Below are 19,688 nucleotides of genomic sequence, written 5' to 3' on the forward strand. Positions count from 1 at the left end.
GTTATAAAAACAGCCCCAGTAAATAGCAAACTATGTAAATTAAATTACTAGGAACAATGTACACAGGCAAGTAGCCAATTCATTGTATTGAAATATGCTGTAGAAACCACTTTCAAATGGGCTAGATCAGGGGTCATCAATTGTGTCCCTCCAGAGGTTTTTGGACTACATTTCCCATGATACTCAGCCAGCTGAAATGCTGGCTGAGAATCATTGATGACCCCTGAGCTAGATTATCTCCCAGCCCCACTAAGAGGTCGACTCTTCTGCTGCTTCTTGCACACAGAAATGAACACAGTATGACAAAATTGAAAATACAATCTTGTTAATTTAGAAAGATGTCCAAAAAAAAAAAAAATAGACAAGTGGTTAAACAGATTCCTGATCATGTGTTAGTTTAACTTTTGTATTTTACTTTGTTAAAAATTACAAAAAAGGGACACATTAACCAGTATAACAGTGGATTTAATATTTGCTATACATTGCACCAACAAGTTAGTCTGTATAAAGAAGGTGCGGGTAAACTTTGCTGTCTGGCACTAAACCCTTAAAGGCCGCTCTAAATGCCTTCCCTCGTCCGCTTGTGGTGATTCAAGGTGTCTCAGATATAACCAGCATTAAATAAGTAAAAAGTTTGTTCCAGCGCCAAATGGTGCATTTCCTATCTTGAAAGGTTAAAAAATGAGGTAAAAACTGGCTGTTCACTACAGTATGCTCTAGTTTTTTCCAAGTGCTTTGTCAAGGTTGGTCTTAATGGCATCCAAGAAATCTGTTGTGTTCACATAATGTTCATTCAGTCGTACACTATAGGGAAAAAATAAAAAATTTATTTTCTATGCATTTATATTAAACGATTTTAAGAATATCAACCAAGGGAAATTGATTTAAATTATGGAGGGAAAGTAAGAAAACTTACTTGCTGAAGCCTCCATGTATACAGCCAGCCAAATCCTTTGTCATAACTCCACTTTCTACAGTCTCAACACAAACCTTCTCTAGTTTCAAAGAAAAGCTGTAAAGAAATTAATGTTAGAGTTTATTTTACTTACAACTATAATTTCCTTCTACAGCTCTAAAGTATTTTTTAGGAATCCCCTACTTACTCAATCAAGTCTTTGTTTCCATCCAGTTTGCCTCTGTGTTCCAAGCCTCTTGTCCAAGCAAAGATGCTGGCAATGGGGTTTGTACTTGTGGGTCTTCCCTAAAAAAGGTAGGTTACAAAGTTATCTAATCAGACGCATGTCCTTTGATGGAATGCAGTTAAAAACAGATCTAAATGCCACTTCAGAACTGCAGTTGATCTTCTATACAGGTTCTGCACCTACTTAAGGCCATTGACCCTAATAACCAGGTATTCATGGGATAATAGGAGTAAATTAGAAAGTTGCCTAAATGTAATGCTCTGAATCACGAAAGAAAACATTTGTGTTCAGTTTCCCTTTAAGTGTTAGCTCCATACTTGCAATAGGTTAATTTTGCATAGACTACTTTTTAACGATTTATTTTACTGTAAGTGCCTATTTTTAGGATCTTTTCTAGGGAGAACAAAACATGCAATACAAGCCTATGCCTTTGTTGTAGTTTTGCATTATCCATGACCAATTACTTCAGATAAGACTAGCTATTGTTTCTGCCAGTACTTTTTAATTTCACCAAATACTTGTTCTAGTCAAGTCTTCCTAAGTTACTTATGTACTACACTGAACAAACCTTTTGATGCTCCCTGTAATGACGAGTGACTGTTCCATGAGCAGCTTCTGCTTCAATAGTCTTTCCATCTGGACAAACCAGGACTGATGTCATTAAGCCAAGTGAACCAAAGCCTGTAGTGCATAAAATAAAGAGTGAGGTCTTGAACATTGTCTGCTCAAATACTAAATAGAATACCCTAGTTTGGGACTTACCTTGAGCCAAAATGTCAGACTGAACATCCCCATCATAGTTCTTGCAAGCCCAAACAAAACCACCAGAAGACTTCAGAACCTGTGCTACCATGTCATCAATTAATCTATGTTCATACCAGATTTTCACTTTATCAAACTCTGCTTTGTAGTTCCTGAGGAAAAAAACCCAAAAACTATGCATTAATTGGGGTATGTAAAAAAAGGGAAGGGCACACATTTAATCCAACCTGATAATTGGAAAGGATACTGCTTTGCAATAACCAATTCAACTGCTACCCTACCCTTTTACATTAGTCTACACTTGCTTTTAAACAAACCCTTTGGTCTCACCCAATATAGCTGCTAAACTTTCACATAGCTCTCAGATCCTCATGTTCTGCATGACTTCTCTAGAACTGTACAATTGTTTAATTCCTTGCCAATTTGCATCACTGACCTTTTTGTTTTAATTGCCCCCTAAATAAAACTGTTCAGAAGTAGGCTAATTTATACTACTAAAATCATGGACACAAATAAATTACCTTATAAAAGCAGGACCCTAGAAGCCTTTAGACAAAAGGAGGCGGTTTGATAAAACAAAAACGTCATTGCTATAACAGTAAAGCGTTGTAAAACTATACTTTTTTTTAAAAAAAGTAAAGAAAAATTCTGCAGTACAAATTAAACCAAAGGAGGATTTAAAGTGAATGTCAATATACAGTAATGAGTGCCAGGTTTTTAAAAATACTATTAAAAAAACCAGGGGCACTTACATTGATTAAATTTTACATTGCACCGGATTTGTAGAAATACCTTTTACTTCTCCAAAACCGGATTGCCAATCCCCTGCATTCTTCTTCCTGTTGTACAAACAGCAATGACAAAACCGGATTTCTCCAATCACAGCCAGGAATGCTCTGGAGATTGGAGAAAGCCAGTTTTGTCATTTCTGATGTCAGTACAGAGGAACTGAGGCTGGGATCGGCAATCCAGTTTTGGAGAAGTAAAAAGTTAAGTATTTCTACAAATCCTGTGCAATGTAAACTTTCATCAATGAAAATGCCCGTTTTTAAATGTATCTTTAAAAACCAGGCACTCATTGTTGAAAATTTACCTTCACTTTAAACATAAGAAAACCTAGGTTACAACATGGCAGCAAAGACTACTTTATGGCATTTAAGGCACATGAAAACAAATTATGCTTACCTGAATTTTCTTTTCTTCCGATGGAAAGAATCCACAGCTGCATTCATTACTTTTGCGAAATAAGAACCGGGCCACCAGGAGGAGGCAAAGACAACCCAGCCAAAGGCTTAAATACTCACTTCCCTCATCCCCCAGTCATTCTGCTGAGGAACAAGGAACAGTAGAATATATGGGTGAAAAGGTACCAGAAGAATAAAAACAAGACTGGTGGGGAGCTGTGGACTCTTTCCAGTGGAAGAAAAGAAAATGATCAGATAAACATATCTTATGTTTTTCTTCCTAAATGGAGAGAGTCCACAGCTGCATTCATTACTACTGGGTTGATACCCAAGCTATAGATGACCCTGAATGCCAAAACGGGAGGGCACAATAGGCGGCCCATTCTGAGGGCACCAGGCCTGAAACCGCTACCCAACAAAAAAAAAATCCCTGCTTTGCCCGAAGCCAAGAAAACAAGGGAAAAGGCCCCAAGGACACTGACCAGCATATAGCCCAGAAGCCTAGCTAGAGACTGCAACGTCAGACACAACTGAGCCAACAGTCCTCCGGGAGACAGTCACCCAACCGTCTGTCTCCCACCACACACCCTTTACTAGTGAAGGGAAGCCCCACCGAAACTCCCAAAGGCATAAGGCAAGTAAGAACCAAATGGGAACCAAAAGGTTACCACAAACTCCATAAAAGGAAAAACCCATCAAACCAAGCTCGCAAAACCTAAATGGGTCCCGACAAGGGGAGGCAACGCCCAATCCAAAAATAACACAAGGTTTAGAACCGGTATCAGAACAGAGGAAAAAAGTTCTCCCAACATCCTGCAAGGATTGGAATAGCTAGCACTCTATCAAGGTGCAAACAGCTGTAGCTGGTTTCAAAGAGCAACCCTTCACTTGCCAGGCAGCAAGTCAACCAGTGCCTAGGAACAACTGAAAACAGACCAATCATCCAAACTCAAACCCTGAGGAATTCAGGCAAAATTACATGTAGCAGACCCAGACAAAGGTAAACACCTGAGTCAAGAACACACAGCCATCCTCAGGATGACAGAAGAATACTTGCTAGAAGCGGCTACCAAAATGTAGAGTGCTAAACCTTCACTACAGAAGGCACAATCTGGGCAACCGAAACCGCCAGACCTAAACATAGTTCTCAAAATAAAAAGGAGCCCAGAACCTCAACGAGGACCAATGCGCCCCCCAAGGTCCGAGAGAACGGATCTCAGGACATACCTCAAGCTGGGCCAAACGAGAGGGGGAAAAAAAAAATAAAAAAAAAATGGCACAACCATTACAATAGTGCTCGGGTGCCAACCCGAAATACCACATGGAGACAGTCGACAATGCCGTAGACCTAGAGATCTAGCTAAAGGCCCAACAGACTCAAGGCGGAGCCAGCAACTCTCCAATATGGACAGAACCCAGAGAGCGTACCTTTCTCCGAAATAGGTTAACCCGTCTGTCCTAACCTCCTGAAGCTAGAAGAAGCCCTAAGAGAGGGACCACTTCCAAAAGGATTTAAGCCCCCCAAGACAAAGGGGGCCGGCAAACAGGCCGGAAGGACAGAGCACCTGCCCCCAGGACGCAGCCATAGGCTGAACCGAGAGAACAATTCCCCAACGCCCTGACCTGGAAGGAATCCCCTGAAGAATTTAACTGGCTAGCACACAGATCAAGGTGCCATAGCTGCAGAGGTTCCACAGCGAACCCCTTTTGCTTGCAGAGCAGCAAAGCCATCACACTTTCAGCAAGCCGACCAAGGCGAAAGGCAAGCCCAGGGGGCATCGGCACCCAGAAAAACCTGGTCAACTGAACCAGTTCACTAGTCCAACCAAAGGATACAGCCCAAGTTTCCTGGAACTGGGGAACTCCGGACCAGCTCTAGATCCTAAGAGTCCGGTATAACCCGCAACAGGATCCACAAAGAAAAACGCTGAGAAAAACCTCAGCCACCGGAAGAACCAGAGCAAGGAGAGGTCAGAGCCCCCAAATATAGAACCCGGAAGCTGAAATCCCCCATCTGATATAAAACCAGACCCCCGGGAGATACCATACAATGTTTAAAGAAAAATGAACGAGAAAAACTTTCAAGTCCCGACCAGAAGACGAGACCACCCCTTGCCAGAGTCAAACGATCCAAAGCGCTAAGGATGCCAAGACTGAAACAAGGTCCCTAGAGCCCTAGGTGCAATAGCCACACTACGACCAAGAACAAGGTGATACCTTAAGGATGAAGTCACTCAAAAAAAAAAAAAAATCAAACATTAAAGGATGCGAAGCATCCCCCAGCTCCAGGGAAGAAACTCTAAAACCCGAAGGGAACCAGGTACCCCAAAGGAACAGACAAGGTCTGAAAGGTCTCAAGAAGAAAACCAAAGAAGGAACAAGTCCAAGGTCAATTCCAGAGCCTCAGGCCAAACCGCTCAAAACAGCGTTGAGGCGCAAGAGAGGAAGGAAACTCTAGGCCCGAGGAAATCTGAGCCAAGAGTGACGCAGTGGAACTCGACTGATCTGGTCACCAGATTGAATGAATAAGGACCGACAATCCTCCCAGTCATACGGATCCTTTTAGAGTGTTTAGCTGAACTTGTAAAGAAAAACAAGAACACAATGTGAGCGCTCAGCAACCCACCGGACCAGCCTGGCAGAACAGGCGCCACGTGTCTGAATAAGCCATAGGACAGGAGATCTGAATCCTAGCAGGACCAGCCGCAGCTGGGGTCAACTCAAACTCAAATTGGCTAAATACTCCCTCAAAGGGGGAAGGTAAAAAACAGACAAACCTAGGACTAACATGTCTAAGGAAACTATCGAAAAAATGTGAGTAAAACACGAAGATGTGCTACTCTAAAAGGCACAACACTCCTGGACAGTTACACCCTTAGGGAACTGTATAGGCCCACCCAAAGCCAGAAGACCCGGGACGATCGGGCACGAGTACAAATGCAGATAAACGTCTGGACGTAGATGCATAATCCCCAAAAATATGTGAAAATGAAAACGAGCTGCAACGTCTGGGGGGAAACAGTACAGCCTGAGGATTCCTTGACCTGTACCTCGGGAGCTTGGCATTCTGCCGAGATGCCATGAGATCAAGTTCCGGCTGTCCCCATTTGAGAATCAAGCTGGAAAACACTTCCGGATGGAGTTCCCACTCCCGAAAAGGTCTGTCTGCTCAGAAATCCGCTTCCCAGCTGTCCAATCCTGGAATGTGGATCGCAGAGAGCAGTGGTGGGTCTCCGCCCACTGAATAATCTTGGCTACCTGTCATGGCCAAGGAACTCAGAGTTCCCCCCTGATGGTTGATGTAAGCCACTGAAGTTATGTTGTCCTGATAAACCGGGGCGAAGCTAACTTAGGCCAGGTGAGCATTGAAGATTGCTCAGCTCCAGAATGTTTATGGGTAGAACAGACTCCTTCCGAGTTAATCTCCCCTGAGCCTTTAGAGAGACCCAGACTGCTCCACATCCAAGCAGGCTGGCGTCCGTTGACACAAACACCCAGGAGGGTTTGCGGAAGCAGGTTCTCTGGGAGAGATGATCCTGAGACATCCACCAAAGAGAATCCCTTGTCTCCTGATCCAGATGTAAAAGTGGAGACAGATTCGCATAATCTCCGTTCTACTGCCTGAGCATGTATAACTGCAGAGGTCTGAGGTGGAAACAGGCAAACTGAATGATGTCCATGGCAGCTACCATCAGACCGATCACCTCCATACATTGAGCCACTGATGGCCGAGGAGAGGACTGAAGCGCCAGACAAGAATTGAAAATCTGAAAATATTTGACAGAGGTCAGGAAATCAGATAGGGAATCTATTATGGTTCCCAATAACACTAACCTTGTAGTTGGAATTAAGGAACTCCTTCCCAAATTTACCTTCCATCCGTTAGATTGCAGGAAGGATAACATCTCAGTGTGGGATCTTGCTTGTTGAAAGGATGGCGCCTGAACCAGAATGTCGTCCAGATAAGGCGCCACTGAAATGCCCTGCAACCAGAGCACTGCCAACAGGGATCCCAGAACCTTTGAAAAAATTCTGGGAGCTGTGGCAAGGCCGAATGAGAGAGCCACAAACAAAGTGTTTGTCTAGAAATGTGAACCTCAGAAACTTGTGATGATCCCCGTGGATGGGAACATGCAGGTACACTCCTTTAAATCTACCGTTGTCATAAATGGACCCTCTTGAACCAAGGGAAGAATGGAACGAATAGTTTCCATCTTGAAGGACAGTACTCTGAGGAATTTGTTTAGACTTTTGAGATCTAAAATTGATCTGAAGGTTCCCTCTTTTTTGGGAACCACAAATTGGAGTAAAATCCTAGACCTTGTTCCTGCATTGGAACAGGAACTCATTCCCAGGTTGGAATGGTCCCGAACAGTGCAAGAACGCCTCTCTATCTGGTCTACAGATAATCTTGAGAGCAGAAAACTGTCCCTGGGAGGAATGGTCTTGAACTCTAGTTTGTATCCCTGGGACACTGTCCCCCACCCAGGGATCCTGAACATCCCGAACCCAAGCCTGAGCAAAGGAGGAAAGTCTGCCCCCCACAAGATCTGGTCCTGGATCAGGGACAGGCCCTTCATGCTGACCAAGCCATTAGTGGGCTTCTTAGATTGCTTTCCCTTGTTCCAAGACTGGTTGGGCCTCCAGGAAGGCTTGGACTGTTCCTGTTTGGGAGAGGAAGGCTTCCTCTTGGAACTTTCAAAAGGAACGAAAATTACTCTGACGTCACTACTGCTTATTCCTCTTATGCTGAGGGAGGAAATTACCCTTTCCTCCAGTAATGTCAGAAATAATTTCTGCCAATCCCGGCCCAAAAAAGGTCTTAACCTTGTAAGGAATCGCCAAAAGCTTAAACACATCCGCAGACCAGGAATATTAACCATAAAGCTCTGCAGGCCAGAACGGCAAACAGAAATTTTTGCTCCCAGCTTGATAACATGTAGGGAAGCATCCATAAAGGAATTGGCCAACTTAAAGTGATGGTAAAGTATGAGTACCTAGAGTTAGCGATCATAATTGAAGTAATAAAACAATGTCACTTTCATTCACGATATCCCTATAATTCCGTGCAATTACATATATTGAAGATTTTGATTTTACTCTTTTTATATACAGCCTCCTCCAGTAGATTGTCCGCCATTGTTTTCAAGCGGTATCCAATGACAGAACAGGCCACTAGGCGACACACCCTTAACGAAATACGCCCATCCTGAATTCTGCGCATGCCCTAGCTCGGAAATCACAGCATAACTATTCTCTACCTGTGAATACAGTTTACCAATGCATGCGTAGAGAGCGGAACTAAGGTTGTTATGCCAGTGCTGTGACGTGAAACGGGGTGTTTCAACTCTGTCGCCGGGAGGAAGAGAATTCAAGGAAGTAATTCATGGGGAGGAGCAATGATCGTTATGACTAAAAGTAAAATAGGAATTTGAGACACAAAAAGATTGTAATTTATAACTTATATGGGCGATTTGTATTATCAATACTTGGGGAATTCAAATTTAATGCTCAATTGTGAAAAATTTACCATCACTTTAAGGGTCTTGATCCTATCCTGATCTCTTCAAGGGGAGTGTCTGACAATAGAATCAGACAGCGCATCAAACCAGTATGCCGCTGCACTAGTGTTGGTAGCAATACACATCGCAGGTTGCCATTGTAAACCCTGGTGTACATACATCTTAAGCAACCCCTCCAACTTCTTATCCATAGGATCTTTAAAGGAAAAACTAAACTCTATGGGAATAGTGGTTCTCTTAGCTAAAGTGGAAATTGCCCCTTCCACCTTGGGGACTGTCTGCCAAGATTCCTTGATAGAGTCTGCAATAGGAAACTTCTTAAAAATAGGGGATGGAGAAAAAGCAATATCCGGTCTCTCCCATTCCCTAGCAATAATCTCTGTAGCCTGATCTGGTACAGGAAAAACCACCATGTAAGGTACATCAAAATACTTGTTAAAGGGACAGTATACACTCATTTTCATATAACTGCATGTAATAGACACTACTATAAAGAATAAGATGCAGATAGGGATATAAAAATCCAGTATAAAACCATTTTAAGAAAAAAAAAAAAAAAAAAAAAAAAAAAAAACTTAGCTCAGTTTAGCTTTTGAAAAGGTAGTTGGAAAGCCCACTGCAAGTGGGAAATAAGACACTCCCCTCCCACTTTTGCATATGAAAGAGACCCTTTACACAAACAGGAGTAAGCTGGAGTAGGTAGCTGACTGTATTCTCATAAAACTTTGGGGCTTGGTTAGGAGTCTGAAAATCAGAGCAATGTTATTTAAAAATAAGCAAAATTCTACTTTATTTAAAAAACCTTATGGGCTATATAAATAGATCTACAAAACATTTTGCAAAGAAAAAAAAAAAGCGTATGTCATCCCTTTAAGCTTTCTAGACTTCTTAGGATTGACTAAGACAGTGTTGTCGTCCAAGGTAGCCAAAACCTCCTTAAACAAACAGAGGTGTTCCGGCTTAAACCTGAAGGATAAAAACTTCAGTATCAGAGGAAGGAATTACACTGAGTGACATTTCACCCTCAGATGCTACCGAAGTATCTTCCTCAGATTTCTGGGAGAGAACATTCGAAATAGCCATGACTGTCAGAAACCTTACTCACTGATTCTTTACATTTCCTCTTGCGCTTTCCCTGCAGCATGGGAAAAGCTGACAACGCATCAGATACCGCAGAGGACATGAGGGAAGCGATTTCTTGCAACGTATCTCCAGGCGGAGTATGAGAGGAAGCGCAGGGCACTGCATGTGTGGACAATAAAAATTGAGACACTTAAGGAGAAAGCTGCGGCATATCGAACATTGTCAGAAGACTCCTGAACAGCATCCGCCTTAGACAATGTTGGCTCAGAAAAGTCTATCCCTGTAATTTAAAGTTCTCTCAATACAGGAGGAACAGAAAGGGATTGGTGGTTCCACGTTAGCATCAAAACATAAACATGTAACATCCAGCAGGGCCTCTTCGTCCATCTTTATTCACAAACAAAATAGATAAAAAAAAAATTAGAAATTACCACACAAAAAACGTTACTGTTTCTTTAAATTTTAAAAACATAGCCGTTATTTTTCTGCAAGAAAATAAATAAACTGTCACAAAAACACTCCAGACAATATCTACACCTCGGCTTTGCTGAGGTGCTTACCTGCCTAACTGACAACGGAGTGAATATTCTGCTAGATAATCCGGACTCAATTTCTATATGCCTTAAATTGCAGTCGGTAACCGTAAACACTGCTAACAAGTGAAACAAAGCCATCTCGGCTCCGGAACACAGGAAGTGTAGGAGGAAATTTGTTAATTAAAAAATGGAGGGACTATGCTATTTCAAATAACGAATATTTCTCTAAAACAGAAATATTCTGGGAGGCCACTAAGGCCTTTCTCAGAGGCGAGATAAAGGCTTATATGGTTAAGAGAAAAAGAAAGCTAAGAGCTAGGGAACTTCAATTAACAAATTATCTTAAAAATAAATTTATAAAATATATTGATAGCCCAAATAGTGACAACTGGATTATCTATCAGAAGGCTAAAAAAGAAAGGGAAGTATTCCTAATCCAAAATTAGCTACAAGAAGATGCCAAATATAAAGCCACATATGGCACCTTCTCTCCAAAATCAGCAAAAATGCTCACAAATATTTCCAAAAGTAAGAAAAAAATTTATATAGGGTCAATTACAGCGGAGGATAAAAAATATACAGCTCCAAAAGGATATTAGGCAATTTTATAAATTTTTTCAAAAGATATACTCCCCTGTCAAAGTCAATCAGGAGGCAAAAAACAGGTTCTGGAATAGTATTAAAATCCCAAAAATATCTGATGCTCAGCTGACTGATATGAACAACCAGATCACATTAGAGGAGGTGCTTAAGGCTGTTAACGAGTCAGTCCTAGGGAAAGCTCCAGGTCCTGATCAATTGCCGATCGAATTTTATAAAATACTTTTGGAGGAGATAGCCCCAACTCTGACTAAGCTATTTAATAATTACTTTCTTTTACATCTTAAGCCCGCTCAAACCTTTACCGCATCCAATATTACTCTTATCCTAAAAAAGGATAAGGACCCCAACTCTATGGATTCATAGACCAATCTCGCTTCTTAATAGCGATTATAAAATCTTGGCAAATATATTAGCTGCCCGCTTAAAAAAAAAAAAGGATCATAGGAGATGTTATTCACCCAGATCAAACTGGGTTTATCCCAGGTAGAACGGTGCAGAAAAATATAAGAAAAGTTATGACTATAATTGAATACATACTAGCATCCCATAGGACAGGGTCAGGCATAAAACAAGATTTTGCCATATTAACGGTGGATGCAGAAAAAGCCTTTGACTCTGTCCTATGGGATCATTTATTAACCACCCTAAATAATTTTGGATTTAAAGGAAATTTTTATAGCTATATCTCCATATTATATCAGAATCCAATCTCATACCTTAGCATAAATAATATTCTCTCTTCCCCGATAACTCTGTGTAAAGGGACAAGACAGGGATGTCCCCTTTCACCTTTACTGTTTGATCTAGCTATTGAGACCTTTGCTATCAAGAGTAGAGAAATATTGGAGGGCATCAAGATCAAACAGTATAAGGTGGTACTATTATATGCTGACGACATTCTATTTTTCATAAGGAACTCAAGCAAAAATATTCCAGTCCTAGTAGACATTCTAAAAGAATTCAGTAAATTTGCTGGGTATAAAATAAATCTTAATAAATCGGAGATCCTATGGATAATTAAAAATAGGAACAGCCTTCTAGAGAATCCCTTCAAATTAACTGACAAATATATCAAATATTTAGGAATAAATCTTTCGAGAAATCCAGAAGATTGGTAGGATATACATTTTTCCTATATATGGAAGAAATGTCTAGCCGAGATGCAGAATTGGAGTAAACTCCCCCTTACACTTTCGTCAAGGATAGCATTAATTAAAATGCGAACACTCCCTAAAATTTTATTTGTTATACAAAACATTCCTACATTTATACGTAAGGGAGACATAAATTTTAACTCAGCTTGCTCTCGTTTTCTCTGGGCTCCCAAAAAACCGCGAATTGCACTTTCGAGATTAATGCACCCTAAAGATATGGGAGGATTTGCTTTTCCGAATCTGGTAAATTATAATCTAGCATGTTTTGCTAGGATCGCCTTGGATTGGCTAACCACAGCCAATTATGTTACAAGTAGGGAGATAGAGGAGAACATAATATTTCCCTACGCTCTCAAAGCACTGTTACATGTCTCCCACCATAAAAAGTTACCAGAACCTACATTAAAATATACAATAAACAATGTAATTATAGCATGGCATAAGATTTGTAAGTCTCTGGAGGTAAACCATACCCTCTCCAAATTCCTACCTATCAGAGGAAATCCCGAATTTGAAAGTGGCTGTACATCCGCGGCATTTAGAAAATGGTCAGCAGATAATCTGAACTATCTGATTCAAATGGTAGATCCGGTCTCCAATCATATAAGAACATTTGAATCCTTAAGTAACTAGTTTAATTTAGATAGGAGATCTTTCTTTGTAATAAAATTGTCTAATCTGCAGATATGCAATCAGAAAAATCCAGGAGGAGACTGCTGGAAATTAGGTTCATTGGATACTATTAGAAGATTCTCCAGAGGGGATCACTCCATTGCACCTATCTATAGACTACTAATACTTAAGGAGGCAGAGGCAAGGGTAGACAGTCTTGTATGTATTTGGAAATTAGACATTCCTGAAATAGATTCAGACCTCTTCCAATTAAGCTTAAATAGGATTAACAACTCCTCTAATATGGCAATAAGAGAATCACACCTGAAACTCTTGAATAGAGCCTACCTAACCCCCAGCAGAATGGGTAAATGGAAAGGAGAGATGGCATGTTATAGATGCAAATTTCCTCTGGCTGACCTATTCCATGTTTTTTATACATGTCCAAAAATCATTAAACTATGGAAACAAGTGGAATACTGGTTAAATAGATTTTTGACCGATAAGGTTTTGCTCAGCCCACTATCTATCTTTTTTCTGGTCCAGGACCAGACTCAGAATAAATCCCTGATTAATACTGTAATTTTATTAGTCAGACAATTGATTTTAAAAGTATGGAAGAACAAAAATGCCCCTACTATAGCGTCTGTGGTAGGTAATATTTAACACCAAATGGTGATAGAACAAGATGATCCACTAATATTTGAGGAAAAAAAAATTAAACTATCTACAAAAATGGGACAAAGTAATCATGGGCCAGCCTAGAGAGGTTCAATTACAGCTACTAGGATATTTCCGCAGGACTTTCTACAACTGATACTCTCAGATAGATATCCCGAATTTTGGAGACAACATTTTTTTTGAGGACGGGGGGTAGAGAGTTAGGGAGTTATTCCCTTTTTTTTTTGCAAAGTATGGTTAATTTAGGTTCCTTACAGAGTAAGAAACAAAAGAGTCTGTATATTGTTAATATGGTTTTTGTGAGATTACCCTGATTTCTGTATTACTCTGTTTCATGAACATTGTTCTTTTTGTGTTTCTTTTTCTTTTCTGTAATTGTAAACTGCAATAAAAATTAAAAAAAAAAAAAAAAAAAAAAAAAAAAGAAATTACCACACAAAAAAACGTTACTGTTTCTATAAATTTTAAAAACATAGCCGTTATTTTTCTGCAAGAAAATAAACCGTCACAAAAAACACTCCAGACAATATCTACACCTCGGCTTTGCTGAGGTGCTTACCTGCCTAACTGACAACGGAGTGAATATTCTGCTAGATAATCCGGACTCAATTTCTATATGCCTTAAATTGCAGTCGGTAACCGTAAACACTGTTAACAAGTGCAACAAAGCCATCTCGGCTCCGGAACACAGGAAGTGTAGGAGGAAAAGGCGCACAACAGAAAATTGCCGCCTCAGCTAACCCTGCCCATTGTGGGTGTTACAAAATTAACCTCCTGGTCGGCTAAATGTATTCTAAAACCAACAGGAGTAAGATAAATAAACCACCTATTGAGCCCAAGTCTCCTCCCCAGTGCCTGCCATTACTGCCGATAACATGATCCCCAAAGCAATAGAATGTCTCTCGTCCCATAAACTGATTTTAAAGTGCCATATTTTTCCTGCATATGTTCCAGAAAAATAACGTCGGCACACTAGGTTTGAGAGGCATGTTCCCTCACATGGACCTGTGGAAAAAAAACAAAGACTGAGTAATCTTACTCAGTCTTTCAAAGTTAGGGCAGCATTAAATACATGGGAGGCACAGTGAGGATTGTACCCCACAAGTTCCCATTGCTTAAAAACCACCACTGCTCTACGAGAGACTGATATGGACTACGGCTACGCTACACCCCCGGACAAAACAGAACAAGCTTGCACTGCTGAAAAAAACAGAATTTATGCTTACCTGATAAATTACTTTCTCCAACGGTGTGTCCGGTCCACGGCGTCATCCTTACTTGTGGGATATCTCTTCCCCAACAGGAAATGGCAAAGAGTCCATATAGTCCCTCCTAGGCTCCGCCCACCCCAGTCATTCGACGGACAGGAGGAAATATATATAGGAGAAACCATATGGTACCGTGGTGACTAGTTAGAGAAAATAATTCAGACCTGATTAAAAAAACCAGGGCGGGCCGTGGACCGGACACACCGTTGGAGAAAGTAATTTATCAGGTAAGCATAAATTCTGTTTTCTCCAACATTGGTGTGTCCGGTCCACGGCGTCATCCTTACTTGTGGGAACCAATACCAAAGCTTTAGGACACGGATGAAGGGAGGGAGCAAATCAGGTTACCTAAACGGAAGGCACCACAGCTTGCAAAACGTTTCTCCCAAAAATAGACTCCGAAGAAGCAAAAGAATCAAATTTGTAAAATTTGGCAAAAGTGTGCTGTGAAGACCAAGTCGCTGCCTTCTTGAAGGCCCATGTGGAAGCCACAGCCCTAGTGGAGTGAGCTGTGATTCTTTCAGGAGGCTGCCGTCCGGCAGTCTCATAAGCCAATCGGATGATGCTTTTAAGCCAAAAGGAAAGAGAGGTAGAAGTCTTTTTGACCTCTCCTTTTACCAGAATAAACAACAAACAAAGAAGAAGTTTGTCTGAAATCTTTTGTAGCCTCTAAATAGAATTTTAGAGCACGGACTACGTCCAAATTGTGTAACAAACGTTCCTTCTTTGAAACTGGATTCGGACAAGAAGGTACAACTATCTCCTGGTTAATATTTTTGTTAGAAACAACCTTAGGAAGAAAACCAGGCTTAGTACGCAAAACCACCTTATCTGCATGGAACACCAGATAGGGCGGAGAACACTGCAGAGCAGATAACTCTGAAACTCTTCTAGCAGAAGAAATTGCAACCAAAACTTTCCAAGATAGTAACTTAATATCTATGGAATGTAAAGGTTCAAACGGAACCCCTTGCAGAACTGAAAGAACTAGATTTAGACTCCAGGGAGGAGTCAAAGGCCTGTAAACAGGCTTGATCCTAACCAGAGCCTGAACAAATGCTTGAACATCTGGCACAGCTGCCAGTCTTGTGTAGTAAGACAGATAAAGCAGAGATCTGTCCCTTTAGAGAACTTGCAGATAATCCTTTCTCCAAACCTTCTTGTAGAAAGGAGAGAATTTTAGGAATTTTTATCTTATTCCATGGGAATCCTTTGGATTCACACCAACAGATATATCTTTTCCATATTTTATGGTAAATCTTTCTAGTTACCGGTTTTCTGGCCTGAACCAGAGTATCTATCACAGAATCTGAAAACCCACGCTTCGATAGAATCAAGCGTTCAATCTCCAAGCCGTCAGCTGGAGGGAGACCAGATTTGGATGTTCGAATGGACCCTGAACAAGAAGGTCCTGTCTCAAAGGTAGCTTCCATGGTGGAACCGATGACATTCACCAGGTCTGCATACCAAGTCCTGCGTGGCCACGCAGGAGCTATCAAGATCACCGAGGCCCTCTCCTGATTGATCCTGGCTACCAGCCTGGGAATGAGAGGAAACTGTGGAAATACATAAGCTAGGTTGAAGGTCCAAGGTGCTACTAGTGCATCTACTAGAGTCGCCTTGGGATCCCTGGATCTGGACCCGTAGCAAGGAACCTTGAAGTTCTGACGAGACGCCATCAGATCCATGTCTGGAATGCCCCATAATTGGGTTATTTGGGCAAAGATCTCCGGGTGGAGTTCCCACTCCCCCCGGATGGAATGTCTGACGACTCAGAAAACCTGCCTCCCAGTTTTCCACACCTGGGATGTGGATCGCAGACAGGTGGCAGGAGTGATCCTCCGCCCATTTAATTATTTTGGTCACTTCTTTCATCGCCAGGGAACTCCTTGTTCCCCCCTGATGATTGATATACGCAACGGTTGTCATGTTGTCTGATTGGAACCTTATGAATCTGGCCTTTGCTAGTTGAGGCCAAGCCCTGAGAGCATTGAATATCGCTCTCAGTTCCAGAATGTTTATCGGGAGAAGAGACTCTTCCCGAGACCATAGACCCTGAGCTTTCAGGGATTCCCAGACCGCGCCCCAGCCCACTAGACTGGCGTCGGTCGTGACAATGACCCACTCTGGTCTGCGGAAGCTCATTCCCTGGGATAGATGGTCCAGGGTCAGCCACCAACGGAGTGAATCTCTGGTCTTCTGATCTACTTGAATCATCGGAGACAAGTCTGTATAATCCCCATTCCACTGTTTGAGCATGCACAGTTGTAATGGTCTTAGATGAATTCGTGCAAAAGGAACTATGTCCATTGCTGCAACCATCAACCCTACTACTTCCATGCACTGCACTATGGAAGGACGAGGAACAGAATGAAGAGCTTGACAAGAGCTTAGAAGTTTTGATTTTCTGACCTCTGTCAGAAAAATCCTCATTTCTAAGGAATCTATTATTGTTCCCAAGAAGGGAACTCTTCTCGACGGAGACAGAGAACTTTTTTCTATGTTCACCTTCCATCCGTGTGATCTGAGAAAGGCCAGAACGATGTCTGTATGAGCCTTTGCTTTTGACAGGGACGACGCTTGTATTAGAATGTCGTCCAAGTAAGGTACTACTGCAATGCCCCTCTGTCTTAGAACCGCTAGAAGGAACCCTAGCACCTTTGTGAAAATCCTTGGAGCAGTGGCTAACCCGAATGGGAGGGCCACAAACTGGTAATGCTTGTCCAGAAAAGCGAACCTTAGGAACTGATGTTCTTTGTGGATAGGAATATGTAGGTACGCATCCTTTAGATCCACGGTAGTCATAAATTGACTTTCCTGGATAGTGGGTAGAATCGTTCGAATGGTTTCCATTTTGAACGATGGTACCCTGAGAAATTTGTTTAGGATCTTCAAATCCAAAATTGGTCTGAAAGTTCACTCTTTTTTGGGAACTACGAACAGATTGGAATAAAATCCCATTCCTTGTTCCTTTATTGGAACTGGGTGTATCGTTCCCATCTTTAACAGGTCTTCTACACAATGTAAGAATGCCTGTCTATTTGGTTTGAGGATAAGTGAGACATGTGGAACCTTCCCCTTGGGGGTAGTTCCTTGAATTCCAGGAGATAACCTTGAGAAACTATTTCTAGCGCCCAGGGATCCTGAACATCTCTTGCCCAAGCCTGAGCAAAGAGAGAGAGAGTCTGCCCCCCCACTAGATCCGGTCCCGGATCAGGGGCTACTCCTTCATGCTGTTTTGTTAGCAGCGGCAGGCTTCTTGGCCTGCTTACCCTTGCATCGGTTTCCAGGCTGGTTTGGGTTGTGAGGCATTACCCTCTTGCTTAGAGGATGCAGAATTAGAGGCCAGTCCGTTCCTGAAATTGCGAAAGGAACGAAAATTAGACTTATTTTTAGCCTTGAAAGACCTATCTTGTGGAAGGGCATGGCCCTTTCCCCCAGTGATGTCTGAAATAATCTCTTTCAATTCTGGTCCAAATAGAGTTTTACCTTTGAAAGGGATGTTAAGCAATTTTGTCTTGGATGACACATCCGCTGACCAAGACTTTAGCCAAAGCGCTCTGCGCGCCACGATAGCAAACCCTGAATTTTTCGCCGCTAATCTAGCTAATTGCAAAGCGGCATCTAAAATAAAAGAGTTAGCCAATTTAAGTGCGTGAACTCTGTCCATAACCTCCTCATATGGAGTCTCTCTACTGAGCGACTTTTCTAGTTCCTCGAACCAGAACCACGCTGCTGTAGTGACAGGAACAATGCACGAAATGGGTTGTAGAAGGTAACCTTGCTGTACAAAAATCTTTTTAAGCAAACCTTCCAATTTTTTATCCATAGGATCTTTGAAAGCACAACTATCTTCGATAGGAATAGTAGTGCGTTTGTTTAGAGTAGAAACTGCCCCCTCGACCTTAGGGACTGTCTGCCATAAGTCCTTTCTGGGGTCGACCATAGGAAATAATTTCTTAAATATAGGGGGGGGGACAAAAGGTATGCCGGGCTTTTCCCACTCCTTATTTACTATGTCCGCCACCCGCTTGGGTATAGGAAAAGCGTCGGGGTGCACCGGAACCTCTAGGAACTTGTCCATCTTGCATAATTTCTCTGGAATGACCAAATTGTCACAATCATCCAGAGTAGATAACACCTCCTTAAGCAGTGCGCGGAGATGTTCTAATTTAAATTTCACAACATCAGGTTCAGCTTGTTGAGAAATTTTTCCTGAATCTGAAATTTCTCCATCTGACAAAACCTCCCTCATGGTCCCTTCAGATTGGTGTGAGGGTATGACAGAACAATCATCATCAGTGCCCTCCTGCTCTTCAGTGTTTAAAACAGAGCAATCGCGCTCTCTCTGATAAGTAGGCATTTTGGATAAAATATTTGCTATGGAGTTATCCATTACAGCCGTTAATTGTTGCATGGTAATAAGTATTGGCGCACTAGATGTACTAGGGGGCCTCCTGCGTGGGCAAAACTGGTGTAAACACAGTAGGAGATGATGTAGTATCATGTTTACCTCCCCTCATCTGAGGAATCATCTTGGGCAATTTCATTATCTGTGGCAGTACTGTCCTTACTTTGTTTGGACGCTATGGCACAATTATCACATAAATTTAAATGGGGAGACACATTGGCTTTCATACATATAGAACATAGCTTATCTGAAGGTACAGACATGTTAAACAGGCTTAAACTTGTCAACAAAGCACAAAAAACGTTTTAAAACAAAACCGTTACTGTCTCTTTAAATTTTAAACAGAAAACACTTTATTACTGAATATGTGAAAAAGTATGAAGGAATTGTTCAAAAATTACCAAAATTTCACCACAGTGTCTTAAAGCTTTAACCCTTAAAATAACGGAACCGGAGCAGTTTATAAATTTAACCCCTATACAGTCCCAGCTATAGTCTTTGCTGAGACCCAACCAAGCCCAGAGGGGAATACGATACCAATTGACGCCTTTCTAGAAGCTTTTCCAGCAATTTTTAGATCCTCACACATGCATCTGCATGCCCTGCTCTCAAAAAACAACTGCGCAGTAATGGCGCGAAAATGAGGCTCAGTCTACAACTAGGAAGGCCCCCTGACTGGAAAAGGTGTCTAACACAGTGCCTGCCGTTTAATAAACGTTCCAAGTTTATA

The 19,688-nt window shown here is 41.7% G+C and overlaps 1 protein-coding gene across 1 annotated transcript in view; it reads right to left on the minus strand.

Annotated features, from left to right (window-relative positions):
- Positions 1–444: 444 nt before the first annotated feature.
- The window catches only part of IDH2 (isocitrate dehydrogenase (NADP(+)) 2), a 42,847-nt gene continuing 23,603 nt past the window's right edge, over positions 445–19,688 (minus strand). Inside the window, exons 7-11 of the mRNA XM_053717689.1 lie at positions 1,905–2,056; positions 1,711–1,823; positions 1,104–1,201; positions 917–1,012; positions 445–804 (exon numbers count right to left, since the gene is read on the minus strand). Of these exons, the coding sequence (XP_053573664.1) occupies positions 717–804; positions 917–1,012; positions 1,104–1,201; positions 1,711–1,823; positions 1,905–2,056 (547 nt within the window). The 3' untranslated portion in view covers positions 445–716. The remainder of the gene's footprint in view (positions 805–916; positions 1,013–1,103; positions 1,202–1,710; positions 1,824–1,904; positions 2,057–19,688) is intronic.

This window comes from Bombina bombina, chromosome 6, assembly GCF_027579735.1.
Source record: "Bombina bombina isolate aBomBom1 chromosome 6, aBomBom1.pri, whole genome shotgun sequence".
Lineage (NCBI taxonomy): Eukaryota > Metazoa > Chordata > Amphibia > Anura > Bombinatoridae > Bombina > Bombina bombina.